This window comes from Calliopsis andreniformis, chromosome 12 (assembly GCF_051401765.1).
Source record: "Calliopsis andreniformis isolate RMS-2024a chromosome 12, iyCalAndr_principal, whole genome shotgun sequence".
NCBI classification, from domain to species: domain Eukaryota; kingdom Metazoa; phylum Arthropoda; class Insecta; order Hymenoptera; family Andrenidae; genus Calliopsis; species Calliopsis andreniformis.
The window spans coordinates 3,807,317-3,834,578 of NC_135073.1; the positions used below are offsets into that span (position 1 = coordinate 3,807,317).

At 31.0% G+C, this 27,262-nt stretch overlaps 2 protein-coding genes across 2 annotated transcripts; one reads left to right on the forward strand and one right to left on the reverse strand.

Moving 5' to 3' along the window:
- The first annotated feature begins 1,408 nt into the window (after positions 1-1,408).
- Clk (circadian locomoter output cycles kaput protein Clock) lies at positions 1,409-10,522 on the forward strand. Its single transcript, XM_076389349.1, has 12 exons — positions 1,409-1,710; positions 3,829-3,873; positions 3,962-4,110; positions 4,190-4,281; positions 4,823-5,027; positions 5,098-5,193; positions 5,505-5,580; positions 5,652-5,890; positions 5,949-6,190; positions 7,279-7,683; positions 8,008-8,181; positions 9,239-10,522. Exons 1-12 carry the CDS (start codon positions 1,670-1,672, stop codon positions 9,668-9,670), a joined length of 2,196 nt encoding a protein of 731 aa, XP_076245464.1. The 5' UTR covers positions 1,409-1,669; the 3' UTR covers positions 9,671-10,522.
- Positions 10,523-10,922: 400 nt separating this feature from the next.
- On the reverse strand, positions 10,923-25,401 carry Hn (phenylalanine hydroxylase). The gene is made up of 8 exons (XM_076389350.1): positions 25,256-25,401; positions 18,136-18,264; positions 17,302-17,456; positions 15,818-16,000; positions 15,520-15,716; positions 13,959-14,221; positions 12,763-12,992; positions 10,923-11,772 (listed from the first exon to the last, which is right to left on the reverse strand). Exons 1-8 carry the CDS (start codon positions 25,331-25,333, stop codon positions 11,610-11,612), a joined length of 1,398 nt encoding a protein of 465 aa, XP_076245465.1. The 5' UTR covers positions 25,334-25,401; the 3' UTR covers positions 10,923-11,609.
- Between the last annotated feature and the right edge of the window lie 1,861 nt (positions 25,402-27,262).

Here is a 27,262-nt window from a genome sequence, read left to right on the forward strand (position 1 = left end):
CGTACGTAGGTACTGTGCTCCTAGAAACATTCTACGCGCATTAATACTCTTTAACACTTTATAGTACATCCTAAGCCATAATCATTGATGACTATTTACGTGTAGTTGCTCCAACTCTTACACACACGCAAAGAAAGAAGTGTGTCCAAGCGTGTACTAGCTTTTAGTGTAATTTGCTCTCGCGAAGTGACGCGCGAGAATCGATGTTATCACGTCCTAACTGGAGTATTTGTCGAGTTGGTACGACTTAGAAACTGCATGTGTAGCCAAGAGAGATTGGTGCAACGTTCGAAATAGTGCAGCGCAAACCAGCCAATCGTGTAGAACGACAGTTAAGTGCCTTGGCAATGATGCCAGTGCAATGATAAGTCGCGACTGCGCGGTGCCGGAAAACGCTTGGCATCCATGATCTGCTGGCGAAAAGTCTACTTGAAGTTAGTCACATTTTCCTATCAGCATCTATATTCCTTTCACTGATTGTAACATAAGGTGATTGTAACTGCAGAGGACAGAGATACAGCACCCATCATTTTGAATGAAAGAATTTAAGGAAACCGATGATTTGATTAAAAATTTCTCATGAATGATGGATAATAAAGAGTAATAGGTATTTGTATCATTATTCCTTGTCAATGCAAAGTTCGGAAAAAATAGACAACCTAATCCTGACTCCTGGAATTCTTATTTCAACTACTATTTGTTGAATTTAAAGTACGAGTTGAAGTAATGTTGCAAAATCGCACTTCATAAGTAGTATCTAACAGCAGATAGTATTAAAAAATCGTATGACAAATAAGAAAATATGATATCAATAACGACAACTTTTCGAATCAATATAATTCCACACCAGAATGATGTTCTATGAAATGTTCAAATGTGAATCAAAGTTAAACTGTATAAAATACATTACATCTGGACCTTCTTTAAGATAACTTCTAAACCAAAAGAGTAAAAGCTACTTCTCATGTTACATGTAAGTTTGAATTACAATATACATCGAGGATCATTCTTCGTTAAGCAGGCTCGCAACTAATACCCTAAGCTGATCACATTATAGAAGCAAGAAGAGCAGTCAGAGAGCTAAAAGTCTCCTATGCTAACTAGAACCTCAAGATCTGACTTGGAGCGTGCATCAAAAGAATTCAACCAAATTGCAAATTTCAAAAAATTCTGAAACTACGGACTAGCCCTCTTCAAAAAATCATATCAAAACATAAGGAAGAGTCAGTTCTCCCTCTGAAACTCCTCAAAATTCTCGAATGAAACATGAGAAACTTAGACCCTAGTTATGCCCCATGGAATCTCCAGCTTCGAATCACGGAGCATGCGTCCATGCGCTTCTCAGCCGCGGATCGAATGCAACTTCAGACAGTGCCGCGTACCTTCCATTGCAAAGTCGTGTGTAAGCGTCGCATGTACGTAGGCTGACTCGACTGATCATCGGAGACAGAGGATCGGTCGCGCACGAGTGACATCCGGCCTCTGGGACCGAGTCAGTGAAAAATGCGTCGACGTTGCCCGCGGAAGTGGCACCCAGAGCACCTGAGTTTACTATATCCGAATCGCACCGTGGAGGACGAGCCTCGAGGAACCGAGGACCGTGCGATTTGTAGCAGCAGAGCTGCGTATTAAACCCTGCAATACGTCATCAAGCCGCGAACGAAGCTCCATGGCGAGTTACTCGCGAGGACGCTCCTCCCGACAATCTGAGTGAGTGACACGGAGAACAATCGTTCATTATGCATAGATTTCCCCCTGAAACGAGTCCAACAGCCGATCTCCTCCAGCGCACCATCATGTCCTATACCTGATGCTCTTTCTCCTTTCGCTTCTTCACTCGCTTTCGTCTGTTGCTCGACTGTCATTAGCTCGTTCGAAGAGCGGACTTGTTATTCTGCGAGATCGGAGCGTTTGCCTTCAGCTTTGAGCGCAACGTTCTATGTAGACGCATCGCGATTGGTTAGTGTCTGGCCATGAACGGTAACGATCTACTGTTCTCGTTGAGTCTTCTATCGATCAATCGCTGAGGAATCGATGTTTACTGTCGCGGTTTTTATGAGTCCTTATGTATATCGTTAAATGATATCGTTTAGGACGTAACTACTCTCGATCAATGCTCCCAGCTGGTCCCTGATTGGCGTCGATTACTTTGATTTATGTAATCGACGATGTTTTAGAAGGATTAGAGTCTGTACTGGTCGAGGCAGTTACGAAGCTGTGGTGCGCGATTCATTAATGCATTGTATGCACTTGTCAGATGACGTTTTTGATGACTTTTGTTTATTAATTTAGAATTTTATTGCTTTCTAAATTGTTGAAATACTGTAATTTAATAAATATTCATGTTGTTTTCTTATATTTATTGCATTTTCTTTTATCACGCTAACTACTTGTACTTCATAAATTATGTGTTAATTCTTCAAACTAATGACTCATTTTCAGCAGTCATATCATTTTCTCATTCGAATTTATTTTTCAAATTTTTGTATTTATTTTTCTTACCCTTAATACTTACAAGAGACTTTTTAAAAAGTCTATTAGATAAGTGTTTTATTTGCAACTGCTATTGCATATTTCCTACGTTTGTTTACATTTCAGAAAATTAAAATCAGCAGCATGATTTGGAGATATTCAATATATATTAAACATAAATATTCCTTCAGTAATCGTATGAAGCATCGTTTTCCCAACGAATATTGATTGCCAAACCTGTTACACAATAGACGGTCCATGATATTGATTCGATCGTAATGCGCATACTACCCTACCGTAACTGAAGGAAATCATGGGAAAGCATCACACAAATTATTTTCCCTTAATATCGTTGAAAACGGTAGAATGTAATTCGATCCCGCGTAGATTTAATTTTCGTTTTAGTACCTCGATAGAAAATTCTTTCTTCGTTAATGTTATTGTTTCTTTTTGATTTCCCTTATTTACTAACTGCAAGATAAAATCACTATAGCTCATTTCGAACGTTGGAATTTTTTACAAATTTTATTTAGGTTTGAAATAATTAAAAGTGAAATAGAATTTAATTATATACAGTTTAAATCTACATGTATATAAATGTGTACATAAATTTTATAGACAAAAGAATTATATAATTCAAAAATGGATGTACATGCATAAATTGTTCAAGTTTTTTTAAAAATGGCGTCTCAAGGTAATAATATATTTTTAGTAACCGAACATTTCAAAATATTAATTTGTAGTAATAAAATTTAAGCTTTTTATAATTTCGGAATAAGTATCAAATTAAATACATTTGCTACAATGCAAATGCATCTATATATTATGTATCTATAATTAAAAATTAAAAATTCCAATAAAATTTTTGAAGCTTATGAAGTTAATGCATACTTCTTGTTTGATAAAGTGCGTGAAATATGTAGATTAAGAATACCGATATATTTATACTTGAATAAAAGTTAATATTAATGGAAAATTGTAAAGAATAAGAATGTAAGACTGAAATGGACTACTTCCTGTTATATACATCATTATTTTATTCGTTTAAAATATATTGATGGTAGCATATGAATATTTCTTCAATTGAATTTAGGTCGTATAAATTTAATACAAGTTAATATATATTAAGCATCGGAATAAATATTTGTATCATGAATTTATTGATTAATTTAAACAAACTTAAAACGTATTTTACATAGGTATACAAAACAATAATTAAGTTTTTAGAAAGCTGAATTTGTTTTCACTAAATAATATCAAAATACGTTGTACTACATAATAAATTTATAAATTATCACATGCTTATAGATAAGTAGTTTATGTTTTTGTTACTTAATTTACGAATCTTATGCACAGTGACACAATGGACGATGACATTGACGATAAGGATGACACGAAGCGGTGAGTATTCTCTGTTAAAAGATGTTTATTTCTTTCCATTCAAAATCAGAAACTTCTTGAATTACTGTTGACTATTTTCTACCATTAGGAGATCACGAAATTTGAGCGAGAAAAAACGACGAGATCAATTCAATATGCTTGTGAACGAACTTGGAAGCATGGTCAGTTCAAACACTCGGAAAATGGACAAGTCCACTGTATTAAAGTCAACGATTTTATTTCTAAAGAATCATAATGGTATGAATTAAACGATAAAGATTACAAGGTTGCGTTACTTTCTAATAATTATTTTATTTGGAATTTATAAACTTTACAGAGTCCGCCGTTCGGTCTAGAGTACACGAGATTCAGGAAGATTGGAAACCATCGTTCTTATCGAATGAAGAATTCACGCATCTGATATTAGAGGTACGATTATAGAACATAAATGATGGTAGAAATTTAGTTACTTTGTCGCTTTCGATGTTTTATCATAAGCTTTAACCAAGTCAAGCTAGCGATCGTAAGTTCAATAATACTAAATATTTTCCGATTACTTAAACTAGTAAAGAAGTTATAAATAAATCACTATAATTATTGCTTATCTCTGTTTACTATTCGTAAATACATTTGTTATTTACAATATATCTATACGTGTTGAAATTGGCCATCAATTAGATGTTTTTTAATTTTAAAGTATAAAATTCTAAATTAAATATTTATTACATGTATGATCAAAGTATAAAAAAGATCTGATTTAAAATAAATAAGGTGTAAAAAACTTATTACTTTCGTATGTAAATACAAAATCAAAGATAATTACTCATATATATGCAATTATTGTGCGAATCTTTCTATCGCTAGTATACACTAATAAAGTCAAAATAAGTATCCGCAGTCCATTCAGTATGAATTCCTATAAATTAAAATGTTTAATGATAAAAACACAAACGACATTTCTTTAATGTAGGCTCTGGACGGTTTTATAATGGTATTTTCTTCAAGCGGGCGAGTTTATTACGTATCCGAAAGTGTTACGTCTCTGCTTGGATACCTTCCAAACGAGCTGGAGAACACGACGATCTACGATATCACTTACCAAGAAGATCAATCCGCACTTTACAACGTTTTATTGAATCCTGTAAATACGAAAGACCGACGAAACATTAAGAAAGGTAATTTTTCACGCAGAACAATTCAAAATTTCATCGAATGTGTGTGTCAATAACAAAAATATACTTGCAGACGATCAAATATCTTTTTCATGCCACATCAAAAGGGGTGGTTTAAACGCTCAGGAAAATCCAATATACGAACTTGTGCAATTCGTCGGATACTTTCGTACGTAATATATTCAGTGAACATTTTATTTTGACGATCTGTCTGCTAATAAACTATAACATAGCAACAGTTTTCTATTAATTAATATTATAGTTTAACATTACCTACTTAAATATTATGATATACAGGGCGTTAGACAGCAGATGTCAAAACTTTTCCTTAAGTTTCCGTATCCTTAAGTACTACAAGTTTACAAACTGTCCACTTACTTTTATCTAACATTGTATATTTCATTAGAATTTGTAAGCTTCATCTTCTTTGTGAAATAGAAGTATGCATATTCGCAAGAGTTCATCTTTCGCTCGTTACAGGTTCTGACGTTGACACCGAGGTGGACAATCTACTTCCGAACACGAGATTCAGTAATACTGGTGGAATCGACACGAAGTAATTTCCTTGTACATAAAAAGCTACCCATGATTGAATCGACAGCAATAAACGCGTCTCTCTCCTCTTAGATTAGTTTTCGTGGGTACAGGACGCCTTCAGACACCCCAGCTAATCAGAGAATTATCCGTGATGGACAACACGAGGTCAGAGTTCACCTCGCGTCACAGTCTCGAGTGGAAATTTTTATTTCTGGACCATCGAGCGCCGCCTATCATCGGGTACTTACCCTTCGAGGTGCTGGGCACATCTGGTTACGATTACTATCACGTTGATGATTTGGATAAGGTTGTTACGTGCCACGAATCATGTAAGTATGAAGTTGAAAACCAAAGGATGAAGTTTGAGTGACGAAGAACTGCTTGCAGTGATGCAAAAAGGCGAAGGTACTTCCTGCTACTACAGATTCCTCACGAAAGGCCAGCAATGGATATGGCTACAGACTAGGTTCTACATTACGTACAACCAATGGAACTCGAAGCCTGAATTCATAGTGTGCACACATTACGTGGTTAGTTACATGGCTGTGATCAAAGAATTACGAAAGGAATCTGAGAGCTTCAGTAAAGATCAGAACCAAGAAGTTCTGATGCCAGTAAAACAGCAACAGGTAGGTATCATTAAGATCGTCTTTTTAAGATGGGCAATAATTTATATATATGACTCAGAACTGCTTAATGCCTGTCTTTGGGCAGAACAAAATTGTGTCCTTTGTTTTTATTTAATGAAAAACGTCATTCTTAAGTATTTATCTTGTAATAGCGAGTTACATTTGCTGTTTACAGTAGTTACATTAGTCGTTACTACAAGTAATGGTAACCATTATGTATTTCTTTTTTAGCTTGAGGTAATTTTGGTACATTAATAGTATGAAAAATTTTAATGTATGGAAAACTTCAGAGGAAGGATTGAAATTTTTCATTTGTCTTATAATGGGACTTGAAAATTATTTGTGCATTATAATAATATTAATATAATTTTTACAATATTACTTCATTTTATATTTTGATATTTTTTAACTACATTATTTTAGTTAGAATCATGTAAAAATTAATTCTAAATTTTAACGCAATTTATAGAGGAAAAAGATTATATAGAAATCTAAAAAACAAACTAATGCAAATTGAAATGATACAATAAAATTTTTGCCAAATTTACACATATTCTATGAATTTTCAATAATTTAAGTGATTTTTATTTTAGTTATATCGATTTACGAACCATGTCTGACCAAAGACTGTCCATTCTTCACTTCTTTTCTTTCTCGTTTTTACTACATGAAGTTCTTATCCATGTATAATGAGTTGTAATGCTATATAATGCACGTAATATAATAGAAAGTTATTTTCTATGTAGTTGAATAAAAAACTAAAACTAAGGACATAAAAATTAAATAATATTTGTTCGTTTTAAATTAGTATTAAACATAATTTTATATTTTATATTACATAAAAAATAAAAACATACTACACGCCAGAACTAAAGAAACGTATTGTATTTTAATATCTCAAATTTAAAAACTAAGATACTTTAAAACTACACATAAGTTTTAATATACAGGTGCAATTAAACAGTTCGAGTATACTATAAATATAATGAATTTTAATACCTAAGTATTGAAAAATGTCGCGAATTTTTATTTGCAGGTATCGAAAATTCTTTTCTAATATTATAATTCAAATGTTATTATATGCACAGGTGACGACGTCTTGCTCAGTTCCAATGACACAGTGGCCGTCTAAATCGTCGAGAACGTCAAAATCACTACCATCGAACACTCGACCACGGCATCGAGTCGAAAATTCAGATAGTTCCTCGATATCGACTTCCTTGCGAAATTCTCCACATTCGCAAATAACGCATGTCAGTAGAACGAAGGACACATCTGCAAATAGTCCAGTGGCATCAAAGACTCACTTGCCTCAGTTGGATAACAGGCAACAACCGCAACAAACGCCGCAACAGCCTCAGATAGAGGTTGACCAAAATTGCATTAACTTCATGGAACAGACGCAGTATGGAACTGTTACTTTGCAACCGGTAGTTAGCACTGGTTTCACGGCTTCTGCTGCGCCAATTGTTTCAGCTTTACCTACACATGAGGTAATTAATTAAATTTATATAAAATCATGTCTGAATCATATCTGAATTTTATGTCACCGATCAGATTTGGTCTAAATTGGAAAATATGAATATTCCCATTTTCATATTGATCATTTGACAACGATAAAATACTTATTTCCATGAAATTTGTACGTCCTTTGTAAGAAAAAAATTTAATACTCATTGAAATTTTAAGAATCTTCATCATTTGTTAGTAAATTTCTTGACATTTCTACGTAACTTTTGAATTTTATTGATAATTTTGCTGATTTTATATTCCCAGTTTTATTCTTGACCGAACCTTAAAAATCTGAATATTTTTAGATGTTACATCAACCAGGTATCGTGATGACACCAGCGCAGAATCAAATTCAAGATGAGCTGCAGCGTAAGCACGAGGAACTGCAACAGCTGATAGTGCATCAGCAAGAAGAGCTGAGAAGAGTATCAGAACAACTGCTTATCGCTAGATATGGTATTTTATCGCCGTTGCTCAATGCAAGTATCTCAAAAAATATATTATTAGCTCTGTAGATTGTTGAACTTTATATTTTATTAGATTATTGAACTTTATAGTTTTATTACAAATGAATTGCATGATTGTAAGAAAAATATATAATGTAATAATATCTAGCTAATCAGAATTTATTAACATATATTATGACGAATAAATTCAAAAGTTTTATTCAAAATGTCAATCCTTTGCTTTAATACAAGTTTGTAAATATCGCAAAATACGTATTCTGAAACTAAAAATTTCGACTATTTCTGATTATTTAATCTTTGGTGTTTTCACATAGAAGTATGTAATTCCTATCGCCTCTAAAAATATCATTTAACGTAGCTTGTTTCGTGTATTTTGTTCAGAAAGGTATATACTTTATTGAGCAATTTTATTTTTATACAACCACCCAGTACATTTGTAAAAAAACTTATGGCAAGATTTACAATGAGCAGTATTAAAATTTATTCCTACATAAGTATTGTTTACTGAAAGACTTTTAAAGTACAGTAAATGCTCGTTAGAATGTTCATCGCTTAGGATGTCGATAACTCAGATGTCAATGATAGGTGTCAAACATCTTAAAGGGTACGTAATTCTATATGCTAAAATAAGATCAAAATGGAAATAGACAAAGTTGGATTTCTTCTGTATTTGTTTTCGAATTAATAACTGTTGAGAAGAATGCCTAATATGCGCGTAAAATGTGTCTGATGCGGGACGTATTCGACTGGTTTCACTGTGTCTGACTTGACTACTTATGCTAGTAGTAAAATAAATCCCAAGTCAGATATATTTCTAGCAAATTTTAGATATTTTTCTATCAATTAATAACTCTGAAATCAAGTCCCAAACACAATTTCTTTTATTCTTGATTTTTGTTTTATTTTGACATATAGAATTATCCCTTAAGGAACAAGATTGGAGTGTGAGCGACTGGTTCTAAACTATACTGCCTGTATGTAACGAATAAATTCTGGTTGACATATGACGAGAATTTACTGTACCATGATAAATGAAGAAATTTGTCTACAATATAAAATATTGTTCTAGGCGGGTATGCCATACAACACAACGAACGCCTGCCAACAAATGAACCGATGCAATACCAATAACTCAAACATGCAGTTGCCCACGTCCAGTAGCGTACAAGGTGTAAACGTTCTTCCTTTACCAATCACTGTTCCTGTGCCCATAGTGCCTACGGAACTATTTTCTCATCCGTTACCAGTCAGTCCAGTGCCAACAGTCTCCACCACGACGCAGGGCAACGTGGGTACGATAATTCAAACGCAACAGCAAGCTCATCAACAGCTGCAGCATCAGCAACGACCACAGCAACAGCTACAGCAACAGGGACCAACGCAGCAGAACGGCAATCCTCCTGATCTCGTGCCTTTTCAAATCTGTCCCCATCAAGCTGACATGCTGTATAACGAGATGGAGCCGTCCTCCAATCAGCAGCAAAGGCCATCGCAAAACTGAATCATTTTTTCCCGAATAACTCGTATTCTGTAACGTCTGTTTAATTTTGGAAAGATAGAAGGACCAGTTAAAAAAAGTCTATCAATAGAAACAAAATTTGCATTCTTTCTTGCATAAAGTTGCGATACTTGACGAAGCAAAGAAAATATGGTAGATTTACTATTTAATATTTTTATACATGAATTTTATGAAAAATATTCCGTGCGAAGAGTATACTGCGATTTTAACGCAAGCTGAATGGCTCACAGAAATTTCTAAAACATTTTGTCTATTTTCTTGTTTCGTTTCAAAGTAACGAAAATTTATTTTATGAACTTCTGATATTTAATATAATATTTTTTAAATAGTTTTCTAACGTTATTCTCTTGGAATACGTATTCGATTCACGCTGGCAGTGATAATTTGAAATTTCTGTGGACCATTTTCATTACGCATTTATTTATGACTATAGTTTTACTTGCCTTTGTGTAGGAATGATGTTACCAATTATGAAGTATACACGTATAAATTGAGGAATTTGTCCATGATAAAGTGTGATGTCACACTGCGATATCAAGTTCAGCGGATGTCTAGAGAGGATAGTTTAATTCATTTACAAGAGTACAAAACGTTTCTGGAATTGTTTGCATATAGGTCTGTACAGACATTTTATTCCAGATAGCTTAATTATTTTTGTTATCATGTTCGCGATTTAATTAAAAAGAAACCAGGATCCGTATTTCCGGGAACAGGGTATATTTACATAGTATATGTATATACAAAGTGATTCAAAATTATGGGACAAGTTAAAATGTGTGCAATATAAAACTTTGTTTTGGAGGAATAACAATTAACGAATTATTTCATGTTCTTTTTTGTACATGTATATTATTAAAAGAATACAGTTAATATTTAATATTGCTCCTAACAACGTAAGTATTACCTAAACATTGGTATACATTAAGAATTATTTATTATAAAAGGTTTAAGAATATTTGTCTTTTTATGAAAAGTTTTCATTCTTTGATAATTTTGAAAGACTTTGTATACGTGTGTGTCATATGCAAGGTGTCTTCCTTTAGTCGATTCTTGTAAATATCTGAAACATCTAATAGTTCAAAAGTGCAAAATAAAGTTCCTAAAATTATTTAAAAGCATTGTGAAACTATATTATGCATTTTTAAATGTGAATATGAAATTTCAACAAGCAGTTTCCAGTACTTTAAAAATGAAAAAATGATAGTGATATTTACATGGATCAATTAAAATAGTATACCGTGTATATATTTGTAATAAAGAATGACATATTATATATGTGTATGATATACATATGAAAAATAATATATTTTGTTGTAAATGTACAATTACAAACAAATTTCACATGTATGTGTAACTTAGAGAGGTATGTATATTATACGCGTGAGTGTCACGTCGAAAGCGATATATTTTACGATCGTTGTTACTACATCGACTATAATATATACTGCGAAAATTTGTATACATTCCGTGAGAAACTCGCGCGATAATCGAAACTAGACCACAAGCAACGTGTCTGTTACCAAGATGTATTAAGACAATAATTGTACAAGATATCACAAAAAAATTGAAAAATATATGCATTTACAATATGCAAATAAGGGTTTCTTAAAACAGAGATCATTCGTTAAATGAATTTCACAACATAAAAAGTCTCTTACGTAAGTTTTAACAACGCAAATTACTCTGTACAATATGATTTTCGATTTTGTTTAGCTTTCATAACGTAATTTCAAAATTATAAAATGACGTAGTTACAAGTCACAAATCAATTCATTGAAATTAACTCGAATTTAAAAACTAAATTTGTATTTATTTTATTTTGACTAAAAAGCTGTATTTTTATCTAGGTATTAACATATACTATCTACTAAATAACAAGTAACGCATTAACTTAAATGAATAATTGGTCAGACATGAAATTCTATTGGTTCAATTTCCTTAAAGCATCCATCAGTATTTGTACTTCTTGATTCACGTTGTACACAAGATCTTCGATTTGATGCTTACTATCAATTATATTAATGGTCTGGGTATATGGGTCGTATCTAACTCCAAACTTCCTTGGAATGCTCTCAGCGAATTTACTGAAACCAAAAATACAAATTAGAACTCATGAAATTAGTACAATAACGGTATCTACAACTAGAAATCTTATGGCACATTCATTAACACATGTTTTTACTTTGAAATTAATTCATTACTTATTAATTTAATTCATTCCTCTCAAATGAAGTACAAATTATCAATTATACTATAGGTGTATATATCTATTTTATTAACTATATTAAGAGTTTCTGTTATTCAGAATAGTTGTATGTTAATTTCAAATTTTACTACGCAAACTTATTAATTTAAATAACTGTTAATTCAAACAATTTTTAAAATAATATGAATTATAAAATAAATAGCAAGGTATGGAAATATACAATTCAAAATAAGCAACTATTTAAATAAATGTGAGACGGAAGAAAAATTAAATGACATACACAGAATAATCGAATTATTTATGGTCAGACACGTTAGTAGACGGAAAATTAATTCAACACATCTTGATGTAACTTTTTGTACATGTGATATTGCAAAAATTTCTTCAAATAAATTTCATTGATATGAATGAAAATTTTTGAAGCACATGCAATTTTATACGTTTCATTAATGTTCTTCAAATTGATTTAATACGTTAGTTTAAAGTAAAAACAGAATAATTTCTTTTACACTATAAAGAATCTTTTCATATCATAAAATTCAATTCAAAAATATAATATCACTAGATATTCCCCCCTCCTCGACAAATGAAAGCAAACTGATTAAAATGATTCAATATTGCATGCCCGATACAATATTGAACTATCCCAGTGTTAGAAATGCAGTAAAACTGCTCTTTGACACCAAATAAATTGCGTCTAAATCATACTATCATAGACAGATGTAGCTGAGTAATTATTTTACGTAAGCAGTATCAAGCATTTCATCGAATTTATTAACTTTCATATAGTACGAAAATGACGTAAGGTGCTTGCACCCTCGTCGTAGATAAGGCAATCTGCGCACGTAAATCAGAATTGTCCACTCACATCATCTTCTGTTTTGCATCCTCGAAGTCCTCGGCGACAAAATAGACGGGTTGATACTCCGTTATCGGATATTTTTGCAACGCCGTCTTTGTTGGTTCGAAAGGTCGCAGTTCTGGCTCGCCGCTCAAGCAATATTCCAATTCACCGAAAGAGGAAAGTAATCCTGCGCCGTAGGCCTTCAATTCGCCATTTTGTCGGCACATACCGTACTCCACAGTAAACCAAAAGCACTGAAATAAATAAATAAATAATCATGATTTTTAAGAGAAATCTTCTGAATTCTGTAAACGTTCTTTAACGAAATTTAAAACACTACCTAAGTGTCTACTAATGCACCAAACTGAAATTATTGAAACAGTAAGAGCCATTACACATGGTCGATCAGTCGCAGGTGACAACTTTCAAAATATCATAAAATAGCCGACCACAATTTCGTCATGCTAACGTTTAAATCGTTTTAGAATTTTTCTAAATACCTGTTTAGTGAAATTATCAAATGTCTTATCTTTAGAATCTTATCTGACGTTTAGAACACCAATGTTGTTTTATAATTTTAATTAATAGTTCACGAATTTCCCATAATTGGCAAATTTGAAAGCACTGGTGAAATTGTGGTCATCCATCTTATTAAGAGAAATTAAATACTATTCTGATTACTTTTATAGTTCTTAAGTAATACTGAGTAAATTACTTGTTAAGAAATAATAAAAGCAATGCCATAGGTACCTACATGGAACTACTACAAATTTGGATTTAGGTTCCTGTAAACATTGCATTTGGTTTTCATTTAATTGCTAACGCAAAATTACATTAGCGATTCCGTAATTATAGTACGTTAAACATACTCTTTACAGTAAGTCCTTGCTAATTACAGTGTCAATGATTTTTTTGGTAACAGTTATTAAAGAAGTAAGTGTATGTTTTGATGAATAAAATTTAATCTGACATAAATCTATCAGAACTTCCCTTATTAAGATAAAATCAACATTACAAAAATTTCATTTTTAAAATATAAAAATAATTACGCAGAGAACACTGACCATGCAAGAAATTAATTTTTTTAAGCTGTTCATTAAAAAGTAAATCCATTGAAAAGTTTTTGGTAAAGGAAATTCAAGGTTACTTCGATGTTCATTAAAAAATTACGAAAAAAATGAGTACGTCAAGTACGACATCGCAAAATAAATTTGTCTCACCGTGGCTAGTTTCTCGATGTATTCGTCAGGAGCACCAAGGGATGCCAGACCGACAACTTGACAGAACTGGGCAAACGATGGGTCAGCAAACAGTGGTACGTGACCCAGTACCTCGTGACATACATCTGGTTCAGGTGTGTATAATGGTTTACTACCATGTCTTATATACTGTGTGGAGTGAAACACTCTAAAAGCTAGGCCGGCCAAGAAATCACGCGAAGAGAGCAAGCCAGCCACTGGACGTAGGGTGAAACCTGTGCAATCTGTAACAAACGTAGAATATATCAACAAATTACAAATATACATTAATACCATATTGATTAAAAAATACTATTGAATTTTTCTCTTAACAATTATCAGTGATCTCTACTTACTAAAATATAAAAAAATAAGTTGCTTGATAATTGTTGAAAACCGTAATACAGTTATACATAATATGTTTAAATATAATGTTATAATTTAAAATAAGATAACATTTGAATTAAGATACTAATATAGTACAATACCATGTCAAAAAAGGGATATTTTTATTAATTAAAATTTGGGTTATTACTGGAATGAAATAAAATATTTTGAAATACTTTTATTACGATTCGTTAAAACCAGAGTAACAAATAGTTACTATTATTAATCATAAACTGCACTGCTGATATTTTAATCTTATGAGAATTATTACAAAAGCTTCAACTTTATCAATTAAAAATTTATCGTATTTATACAGGGTATCCCAGGTTTTCTTCGGCTAAACGGTGTTAGTATATTTTGGGATCGAAAATAAAGAAAAAATGTCATATAAACATACGCGTAAAAATGCTTAATTAAAAAATTATAAGAAAAATATGAAATAACAACAGACTAGTGGTATTTCTCTTGGTAATCATACTTTTCTCTTATCTGTGTTTACTTGCCCAAGCTATGTTTTTTAATTTAAATCGTTTTAATATGCATGGTAATAGTAGGAATATTGCTTAATAAGTTATACGATATCATAGTAGTAACATACTGCGAAGATTTTCGAATCGAGAGTATGTTGATATTCACTTTATTTACGATTTCGCAAACGGAAGTGTGTCTATCAACAAATGAAAGAAAACAAAGAAGAAATTCGTAACATAGTGCGTTCAATTTTTCATAGATGTTAATGCTGTATTTTCAAACACGGGCGATACATTGATATGGAACTAAAATAGGTAAATATTTCCAATCAGTCCATTGCTATTTCATATTTTTCTTCTAGTTTTTTAATAAAGCATTTTTTAACCTATGTTTATATGACATTAGTTTCTTATTTTCACTTATAAAATATACTGCCACTGTCTAGCCGAAAAAACCTGGGACACCCTGCATATGCATAAAGTAAAAGGAAGTAACTATTTCACTTCTGTCAAAATTAAAATACAAATTTAGGTGTTTTTGGTGTATTTTTCAGTCATTTTCAAAAATAAAATTTTCTGCAAGTTTATCTTCTTAAAATAATTGTTGAACTTCTTTAGGTTATTCTGTATACTACAGTATACATACTTATAATGCTCTAAAATATGTTTACTATACAATTTATTACCTTTTAAAAAATTCGATATATCCTCTAATTGGGGAATATTATCCTCTCTATAGCCACAATTTTCAATAAGCAAAGGAAACACATGATTATGCTCTTTGCAAGCATATTTAGGGTAAAGTTTGGTCAAATTTCTGAAAACTGTACCCCACGTTTTGATTTCCTCTTTGGTATACTCCACTCTTGGAATAGGCTGACCGCTAAAACGTGAAATCAAGCTTAGAATAAAATTTACGCGAGCGATACTGCAAAAACCAGCTCAAACATTGCTAAAATTTAACAAATTACAGATAAAACTTACTGCCTGTAATGATAAGCTAAATCAGCAAAATATTTGCGTCTTTGTCTGTAAACAGGATCCGTGAATCCTGGATGATCGCTGTCAAGTTCAGACCCATAGGACAGAATTTGGTTTGCGAATTTGTCAAGGTCTCTAATTCTTCTTGGGAACCAAGGAACTGTTCCCATATTGTCTTTGTGATTTCTATAAGTAAAATAATTCCATTGTACTCATAAAATACTTCTTCGCTTCTTCCTGTTTGTAATAGTACCTCCAGTAAAGATACAATGAAGAAACGATACTAGACAAATTTTTAACCTTTTGTGATATTTTGATTCTAGAAAACAATCTTTTTATTAAACTGAAACTATTGATTAGATGCAAAGAAATCGTTGCATAAAATAATGATTGCACTATTAAATTCATAATTAAGAATATTGAAAGTATGTTGATTGTGTTGAAGCAATCAACTATGTTGAATCTTACTTCAAATATCGCTATAAATTCTCTAATGACCGGATGACCAAATAATTTTTTATATACAGTGTTATGTTATGTTAAGTTACGTTATCAAACTTACCTAAAGAGTTTTCAATTCTTGTATCATACACGCAGTTTATTTGAAATTTTTTTAAATTAAAAGATATGAAATAAACGTAATAACTATTATTTCAAACGATACTTATACTTCTTCATGTTTTAAGTAATCTACATTCATACTACAAAAGATTGCAAACTACTAAACTTTGAAAATAGCTAGTGATTAAGCTATTTTAACATCATGTTGCATATTACCTATGAATTATACAGGGTGAATCACCTAACGTTTGGACCTCAAATATCTTTGTTGTTTTTAAAGATACGTCAAGTGTCTTAAGAATGAAATTGAATGGTTCAATGGAGCTCATACAATGTCAGACAATTTTCTTGTCATTTTTTTAGAGATATCTAGGTCAGCTGCATTATACACATGGAATCATTTCTTTTTAAACGCCTACAATGATAGCCCCTTTCACTGGAATTCAGTGATTCAGTCATTGAAAGGTGTGATATGATAACGGTTTACTGTGAATGTAGGCAAAATACAGTGCAGGCCCTTTTCATATTTTAAATTTTATACGTTTTCTTTGTCCGCGATCTAAAATGACCTTGAATAATTCCTGAATTCCTAATGAAAGGGACTATCATTGTAAGTGTTTAAAAAGAGATGGTTCCATTTTTAAAAAATGGAGCTGACTTTGATATCTTTAACAAAAAAAGACAAAAAAAATTCTCTTGCTATTGTATGAGCTCCATTGAACCATTCAACTTTCTATTTGAGACATTTGACGTGCTTTAAAAAATAACAAAAATATTTGAGATGCAAACGTTAGGTAACTCACTCTGTACATAAAAAGTTGTCCTCTTCTAGTTTTCCATCAAGTTAGCAATGTACACAGTATTTAGGTTGTCACTTATATTATAATTAGTTCTAATAATTAATTCTATGCTTTTAAGATATTCACCTAGAGATTATTGAGAAATAACTACATTGTTTCTGTAAATCCTCGATCACTGCGCCAAGATTGCCACCAGGCGCGCACTCCACCATAAATTCATAGATATTTGCTCGACGAAGAGAGCTTCTGGATTCAATATGCAACAGATTAACTTCGTGTTGCTGAAAACAAAATTGTTCAAATAAATTCTACATAAGGAAAGCCAACACTTAGATGATCAAGTCTCTTCATCAGATATTACGGGAAAATTGTATCATTTATTACTATATAAATTATATTTTAATAATATTGTATTTAGTTTCATTTAATTTCAAATAAAACTAAAGAATGAAAGAACTGAAATAAATTTGAAATAAACTACTTCTTGAATGAAACGAAATTAAATACATATCATTTTCCTGAATAAAATCTTATCCAATTGCATATCAACAAACCATTTTCAATACTTTTACAAATATTTTAATATAGATAAATGAAGTACTTTTTCTAAGAGTTTTATAGTTGTTGTTTTACTTTTTTATCTCCGCATTATTCAAAATTCACTACCAAGTTCCTCATTCTGTGATACTATGTAAAATTATACTTTATTTCTTATTGAATCGAAATATTTTTTAAATCGTTTTATTTACAGCAAACTGTCAGGTGTTATTTTCAATAATAAAACTTACTCAAATTTCTAACGTACAAACAACGTTTATACTCCAGTTCTCGTTCCTATAATTACTCATAAGTTACCAGCTTCATAGTGTCAAATCCCTTCTTAATCGTAATTAAAAAGTGGCCTCAAAGAATCAACTTATCCAATTAATCTTAACTTTGGAGCAAACATGTCGTACTCACAGCGAAAAGTTTGAGATATTTTCCCAGAGCACCAACAGAGTCATCTTCCTTGGGAGAGAAAATCAAGCAGGTACTTTTAGCGGAATCCCTGCCCTCCTTGATGTAATTTCCTCCATGCATTAATTTAGGCTTTTTAAAACAAAAAAGTATACCTTTCAATTAAAATACATTGTTCCCATGTTGACTGTACACTAGCGACAACGTTTAGAAGCACTTAATATCCATTAAAATTTAACACAACCAGCCGCCGTAACAAAATTTCTTTTCATTTTACATTAATCCTGTCAATAATATTGATAATATTCTTTATTCTAATGGAATGAGCAAAATAAACACAACTGTTTACATTTATTTAAGTCTGTTTATTCAACAAGAAAATTCTCATTTTACTTAAATCACAAACTGATTCCAAAGCTAGTGGTTGATAGTGCATTCGCCACTTGGAATTAATTTTACTTCATTAATTTAAGTTCTTAATATTTGTTAGATCCTACTATCCACTAATGATTACTGTCATTTAGATTATAAATATTTTATTATATAGAATTCTTACATCTAACATTATTGATAAAATTTAACGTCGTAACCATTGAGCATAAGCCAACGAATGTCTTCTCTCGAACTACACCAAACACTTTGCTATCTGACTGATAGATTTGTTGAAACTACGTTCCATTAACCTGTCCCACGTCTATTTTATACAAGGAGAATCTCTCCCACTTTTATTGTCCATTATTGACCATGTTACCAGTAATCTGGTGACTGGGAAAAGGGGAACTTGAGAGTTTTCAACTCCAGGAAAACACTGAAGTTACACTTCTTTTCCTTCCCTGTTTGTCTAGCTCCCTCAGGCAAGTTACGTAAGAAATGTCGTTACACGCAACATTTTCATTTCTGCAAAAACGCACAGAATGCGGAAGAATGATGAAAGTAAGTCCAAATGTTTCACAAACGTCGATTTTGATCAAATGTAATTCCAGTTGATTTTGCATCATGCCAGTATTAGCAGTTCATTTAGATGTCAAGGTCGATTTCACTGAACGAGTGTATTTTGGGGTCCCAGGTGAATGTGGAATCGTTGCGTTTGAAGGAGAACTTTTTATCGCTCTATAATTCGAAATGATTGCAACGTCGATTAAGAACGCTAAAGTAAGCACGTACCAGTCATATGGATCGTATTTATGGACCTGGGATATGAACATGTAGAAATATTATTTGAAATTGTATTTCTTCGAGAAAATTTGTTTGAGTAAATATTTAACCCTTAACTCTAAGTACAGTATCACAAAATTTATATATTAATGTTACATGTAATGAAATTAAGGCTTACGAAATACGTTATAGTCCATATGTAGTCACTCACAAAAATCTACATACATTTAACACTTTTGTGATATTACAAACAAATATGAAATTTATTAAAATAACGAGGGATATTAAATCCTTAATGATCAATAATAAGTTTAGGAAAATTGTATCATATTGAACTCGTTTACAATTATACATTGATAAACATGAAATACATTATCACAAAAATACTTGTGTATTTCCAAAAATATTGCATTTCGTATGCTGTTTATAGACTACTTACAAAATTATCGTGGATATATTAATTATTCTGATTTACATGCTAGTAGCATTGTTCTTATCTTAAGTTGATACAAAACATTGCAAAACTGTTTCTTCAATCAAATGCAAAACATATACCGGCTATTTACAACTGGTTGATTAAGATGGGTATTGTTATACGTAAAGAAAATAGTAAAATAAATTGCTTGTTTGTAACGAAGTGAGAGAAGCTCACTTTGTTACAATGTTTCTCTTTCTTGAATTTTTAAAATCGTTAAATCTAATTAAATAATATTCAAGAATGTTGCTTTATGGATACTATAAAGAGATAAGATAATAAAAGTGAATACTTCTCTATGAGACACACAATCAACTCGAGTCAGCCGAAGTATCAATTTGCAATATTAAAATTAATTCTCCCAAATCAACCGTTTTTCGTAAGAATAGTTTAAAATTTATATATAATAGTTTAACACTTTTTTATTAGTAACAACAAGATACAACAAATAGTGCATTAAAACATATATGGTTCCGTTTAAAAAAATAAAGATGACCAATTTAAAAAAAAAAAAAAATACCTTGGGAATTTTAATTATTGCAATTTATGGGTGACAAAATATCAATTAATTTCATACATTAACTTTTTTTGTAATGTCATTGAAAAGTTTCAAAAATTAGGGATACTGTTACACTGTACACCTTAGACATTTTCACATTTTCAATAATTAAATTCTCGAAAACAAGGCAAAGGCGCTTCTGCCTACTTTGTAAAAGCGTTCTATTTGTCCTCTCCTAAATTAAAAAAAAAACTAAACAAAAAACTTAATGCACACTTCGTAGAGTTCGAGATGTAATGTATTTAAGAATCTATTAAAAAATTCTTCGTGAAATTTTAGACCGTGCGACGTTGCAGACTGCTTCGATTCATTATTCCAATGGTGTTGGAGACGTTTGTAGGTTTTTTGAAGATCAGATGAAATAATTCTATGTGGGTTCTTCGTAGGTGGTAAAGAGATGACGTTCTTTGTCAGCAACCAGTTAGCAACGTGTGATGCTATCCAGGCGAGAATGATTATCTTCCCTTCGTCAATCGCTGTGTGGTTGGTTTTTAATACATCCAGTATGATATCGTCGGTTCTTTGCACTTTTACTATCAAAGATTGCACTTTTACTGTCAAAGAGAATAATACAGTTCTTATGTATACCATTGACAGCGATCTTTATGTTACTCCATTACGTCAAGAAAGAAGCTGACCAAAAAAAAAAAAATTGAATTTCGATGATATAGCGAATTTACAGGAACTTACTCAACTTACTCGTTATAATTTACTTAAGTGAGTTCTAGAACACTTATTAGAAAAGAAGCATGACGAAATAAGTGGCATTTCGTAACCAGGGGGAAAGATTTATCTTTTATATTTGGCTTGCTTTTAGGAATATCATGTATCTCCTATTTGATATACACATATATGTATATACACCTACTATTATACGTAATAATTTCTACATGATAATTTCTTCGTGATATTTTTTCAGTCGTTTCTAAAACGAACACTATGCACCGAATTTAATTCAGAAAAAGAGGAACAAATATTGTATAAAATCTAATGTATGATCCACTTTTCCTCAGTCAAATTGGATGCGTGGTTTTCGCTTTAGAAATGATTAAAAAAATATCACGAACTAACGCGAGTTTACCTTACACCATGAATATGGTGGAAGGCAAAGATTAAGGAAGACGTTTCCTTCTTTGGAGACATTTTTTGATAACAGATCAAGCGGAAACATATAAGGGGTTGATTTCGTACAAACATATTAAGGGAGAATATACATATATGTATTGAGGGGAAACGAAGAATATTTATCTTTCTAAATATTGTAAGTAATCTTCTGCATTGATATAATGTATATCTTAGCTTATTCATTGTTTACTCTTCTTCGCAATAATTGATAATTTCAATAGTTTCAAATTAATTAAAACATTATTTTGTTGTGACTGAATGGCACTACTGTGACTGAATAGTGCGATATTGAATAAAATCATGCATGAAATTTTATTCGTCATTTAGGTTAAAATAAACAGATTTGTTATAATAACATTACATAACATGAATTGTTGAAAAATTCAATTCTTTTATCAACGTGATATGTACACTTACATAAATTAGAAAATTACATAATATTCAGATGTAATCGTGATGAATTTTATTCAGAAAGTATTACGTAACAACGTGTCATAACAGACATTAGTCGCAGATTGATAATATTACTTTGTTTAACTATTATACAGAAATATGGTCGCTTAGAGGTAGAATACAAAGTACCTCTAATTGCAATTCAGATAATTAAAACAAATATATAAAGTGATTCTGAATATTTGTAAATTAAAGGTTTTAATGTTCGAAAATTTGATCAGTTGAAAATTTGATAATTTAAAAATTTGAATACTTAAGTTTTATCGTGTTAGAGAAATAATAATAATATCTTTGAGTGATTCCACTGTGGCTAAGGGTTAAATAATTTTAATTACTTTATCAATTGCGATAGTCTTTTATGTCCATTGATAGAGCTAATATAGTTTCTCGCGCTGTTGCTTAAGTACTAGTACTAGAATGACACTAACATTCATACCCACTTATTTATATGCAACTACACGTGTAATTTCATGGAAACGTTCTAGTAATTTATTGAACGATTTCATCGGCTGCATCAAGGCAAATAATCGCTTATTTTATCATATTAAACGACTTACATCGCTTGTCAAACATGTTTGTATGTGACGTTTTAACCTCGTTTATAAAGTAGCAATTCAAATTTCCGTTTTTCTCTCTACTTTGCTAACACGGATTTTGCAATCTTTACTATAAAAAAATATGTTTTCATTCAAACATTAAAAGCTCAACGAATAACCTTCTCTAAATTTCATAGAAATTAAACCACTGAATCTTGGCCCTCACAGACCGAATCCTCTGTTTTTAAATACATATGTTACGTATGCGTCGGATTAAACAATAAATTAGTTCCATTCATTCCTTGTTATCCATTCGACAATTTTTTACTTTCTAATATTCTATAATCTTATCGATCCATGATTTCTCCAAAACTTTTAAATCTGCTCCTATGTAAATAATTTTATGGCAATCTATACAAAAGGTACTCAGATACATATATAGGCGTTAAGATAAATGTACACAAATTACAAATGATACGCTACAAGTTCCCAATTTCATTTTGCAAATCTTTTTCCTTGTATTTTAAGTCGTATCAATTTTTTTATTATTAGCAGCTAAACTAAATTAAATTAGTTTGGTTTGTTTTAAAATTTGTCGAAATTTTCTATATTTCATTTTTGTTAGTAGAGACAGTTTCTTTAATTTTCTTCTAAGTCAACACATAAATGTGTGTTAAAGGTTGCCATAAAGAAAGACAACTTCATTTTAATTAAAAACGTACGAGGAAATCTTTTTAAACAATAATACATTGGTACAATTATCAATAACAAATTCTTGTAATACATTAACTCGCTTTAATTTATTACCACTGGTTGCCAGTTGCTCACAATGTAGTATATTTCAATAAAAATTTCTCTGATCCATCTTTATACATGTCAAAAACGTTGTTAACTATTTTCATAACAGAAGGTCCTTTTAAAATGCCTAAAGTAGTACGTACATATCGACTATAAGTTTTAAAAAATAACACTTTCGAATGACATATACGACCCAGAAAACAACTAGAAAGTTGTAAACATGATTGTGGACAGAGAAAGGAATAAAATATTAAATGAGTTAACACAAATCGAATAAATAATTGTTACGAAATTCTATTACAGGTAAAGAACACTGTAGTAACATTGTATAGAAAAAAAATTTGAAAATATTTTGTTCAACCTAATAGTATGTCATTTAACATCAATTGGATTAAACTCCATAGTAAAGACATTATTATTATTATTGTTATAGAAAAATGGAAAGTTATTTTTAACCTCCAATAAAGTAATTGTTTACACTACAAGTATTTTATATATGAAATTATCGTTCAACATTTATTATAACAAAGGTTGGAGAAATGATTTAATTTTATAACAACCTATGGAATCTTTTGAGGAAAATTTATGATAAAATTTTATTTAGGGTTTGACAATTAGCAAGAATGGAAAGTATATAATTAGTCACATTTATAAGATTCCATTTCAATAAATGAAAGCATACTAAACTAAACTGCACAGAATTTCACAAAATATTATTAAACTTTTATGAAAATCAGGTCAAAATGTAGTGAAAAGCATCTAAATTTCATTACAATAAATGTAATTTTATTAACTTTGCTAGAATGTCATTAAAATTTATAAACAAATAGAAACCAATGAAACTTAAATGGAAATAAGCTTCTCAACTTTGATAAAAACTTAATCGAATATATACTTTTCGATTAAAATTAGTAGAACTGTCTTGAAATTAAAAAGATGATTTTAATTAAAAAAGAAGCAATTAATTACACATAAAAAATTAACAATATTTATCTGGTTTAAACTAGTTTAAATTTTTGTCTGGTTTAAATTCACAGTATTGTAACGTAAAGTAATACATTTTAAAATTGCAAAATTATAAACTCTTTCTATAAGTAATGTCGATTTAGAAAATATTTAATGTCACAAGATAAAATTTGGCGCTGCCATAAATAGAATCATGCCTTTATCAGACATAAATTTATCAAACGATGCTAAATGTACATCAAACTTAAGAATTATGATTGTAGCTATGGTTGCGGCATGTTTTAAATAGATCATCATCATAATTATATACTGTACACTATGAACTTCATACTTTTGTTGAAGTGGAAACCAAATCACACGTCGATCATTAAAACAAATATCAAAAGCCAATAAATATAAAAAGATCATTGAAGTCTAATAAAACGTTAAAATAAAAACACCATTTTTAATTGAATACTTGCAGACGTTTTTTGCAAACAATATAATTATTTTCTCAACCCATATATTACAACTACAAATGATTACTAAACTTCCTGGTCCAAATTCGAAATATAGAAACCCTGATCCGAAAAACTCAAGTATGCTCTAATATTTGAATCGATTGAAGAAGAGAAAAAATATATAGGTAGTAAAGGAAATGTTCTGTCATATTTGAGATGCATTAATCCAAGATGTATTCAAAGTAAGTAACATTAAGAGACTTCCGAATATACTTTCTTCAAATATATAATTTTAAAATTGCAGTTACTAACAAGTAAAAAAAGCATCCTTACAATTCATAGTAACTGAAATCACAGTTTCAGCCACAGTCAACGAACTCGTAATCAATATTAAATATATCAACACTGCTTCATTTATTGTGCTTTCGCTGCTAGAAAGTACAAATTATCTTCACGAATAAAACGTAAAACTCAAAGATAAGTTGTCAGTCATGTGATCACAACATCGTACTAATAGTTAAATGTTGTGAAAGTTATAATCACATGTATTTCTGCGATAAGTTGCGTCAGAAGCGTCCACGAATTTCCACGAATTTTCCTAGCAACCGTTTCTCACCTTATCAGGGGGCGATGCGTTAAGTTCACTGTTTTTCCCCAAAGCGGTTGGAGGTTTCGGTATAGCCGTCCCGTACATTTCACCAAGCTGCTGGTTGAAGCGTAGAAGTGTTTACAAGTGGTCGTAACTGTGTTACGATTTTCACGAGTCGAGAGTTCTGATACAACTGGTCTTGTTGCGTCGTGCTGGTTAGCTTTAATGTGATGCTGCAGCAGGTTCGAAGAAAACGTCCCCGCTTGAGAGCGAGGGGATAAACGTCAATCGGTGTCTACGAGATTTGCCACCTTCGGAAAAATCAATATGGCTGTGTATAGTCACCGTTTTAATGCATACGTAGAAAATACATCCGGGGAACAGTCGACGTTTCGCAAGAAGACTCTATGTTATTTTCACGATAAAATATGGCGGAGGTCATGATTTGACTTTTTGCTTTCTTCATTCTTTCTTATTTCTCACAAGAATATCTGTGTGCGTTCAAGCTGTCATATTTTTGTAGATTCGGGTTAATGAATATTGAAGTATCTATTTCTGGATACTGGAGATAGCTTAAAAATCTTCTACAATGCCTTTATAGCTATATTCTAATTACTATAGGTCCAATTTCTTAAAATTATCCTACTGTCTGTTGCGGAGACTTAAAACGAACAAAAACGAGCTTTTAACCATATCTCTGTCATAGAGAGAAGATGCTTCAGTGGTAATTATATGTATGCAATATGCGCAAAGGGAGAAATCAAACTTTAAGAGCGTGTTGCACTCGTAATCGGAGTGGTAATATGTATAGAGTATTATACACACAGGTTCGAGAATATTTTCTTTTCTTCAAAAGTTTACGTTAAAGGAACTGTAACACGTAAGGGTAACTACATCCAGAAAATGATAAAACTTTGTTGTTTATTTAAACAATTACTTTCTTCTAAAAATGCTTTTAAAGAAATACTTTGCAATGCTGCAATTTCAGAATAAAGAATTTCTAGACCGACATTTACGAACGTTGTTTTTACCTCATTTAGATACTACATTTTAGATATAATGTGCTAAACAAAAAATACATTTAATTCTTGAACAACAGAAATATTACAATATGATAAGATGTGACAAAAAATAGCAGGAAATTTCTTAAAATAAACCAAGCGGAGTAATTCAGTAAATTTTAGATTAAATCCTAAAATGTAACGTTTTTTGGAATACTTATAAAAAGCAAATTATTTTCTTAATAATTTTCTTAATAATACTATTTTCTCAATATTCTTTTTATTTATTTTTATATCATTTATAGAATTACAAAAAGAAGGTTATTATGATAGGTATAAAATGTTCTTATTTTCCACTAGTTTTGTAAATAGGATAATACTTAAGACTTTGAATTTCAGATTCTATTAAATAGAAATGAAAATAGTTATAGTAATTAATTACAAATTTTAGTCAACAAAATTTTCATTAGAATACATCTTTAAGAAAGTTGATTGTTTTTATTTGAGACTTTGTTTAAATGTTGTTACCCAAAAACGCTGTCCAAACTAAAATATCCCCATTTACTTAGATTGAACTAAAAATACTTAAATTTACGTTTGCAATAACAAGAGAATAACGAAAAATAAGGTATATTAGATAACCTGAACCGTTTCAAAAGACTATGTGTATCTTGTTAATTTTCTCATTCAATATTAAATAATTTTCTATACGAAATTATTTTAAAAAGTGAAAAATCATATTATTCATTAATTATCTAATATTCCACACTTGCATTTGACAACGAACGCGTCAAAGCGTTCCAAAATAAATAACATCCCATGAAATAATTAATAATTGAATAAAAACGTATGAAATCGACGGAGAACAACTGTTTACCAAATATCAACGACAACGAATGGTCAAATAATTCGATTGGACGGCGTCAGAAACGGTTCACTATCAGCAGTTGACCCTCTAGTCACTTTTTTACTGCGATAGATTGACCAAAGACGCGCGAATGTTGCTCACATTATTGTCGTAATAACGTCACAG

Excerpts from the sequence above, each read along its gene's own strand:
- Clk (XM_076389349.1), top strand. The coding sequence starts at position 1,670 with ATGGCGAGTTACTCGCGAGGACGCTCCTCCCGACAATCTGA. Across the intron at positions 5,891-5,948 it reads TGTTACGTGCCACGAATCAT|TGATGCAAAAAGGCGAAGGT; the intron begins GTAAGTATGAAG and ends AACTGCTTGCAG. Across the intron at positions 8,182-9,238 it reads TTTTATCGCCGTTGCTCAAT|GCGGGTATGCCATACAACAC; the intron begins GCAAGTATCTCA and ends ATATTGTTCTAG.
- Hn (XM_076389350.1), bottom strand. The coding sequence starts at position 25,333 with ATGTACGGGACGGCTATACCGAAACCTCCAACCGCTTTGGGGAAAAAC. Across the intron at positions 17,457-18,135 it reads AATATCTCAAACTTTTCGCT|CAACACGAAGTTAATCTGTT; the intron begins GTGAGTACGACA and ends TTTTGTTTTCAG. Across the intron at positions 11,773-12,762 it reads GATGCAAAACAGAAGATGAT|TAAATTCGCTGAGAGCATTC; the intron begins GTGAGTGGACAA and ends TTTTGGTTTCAG.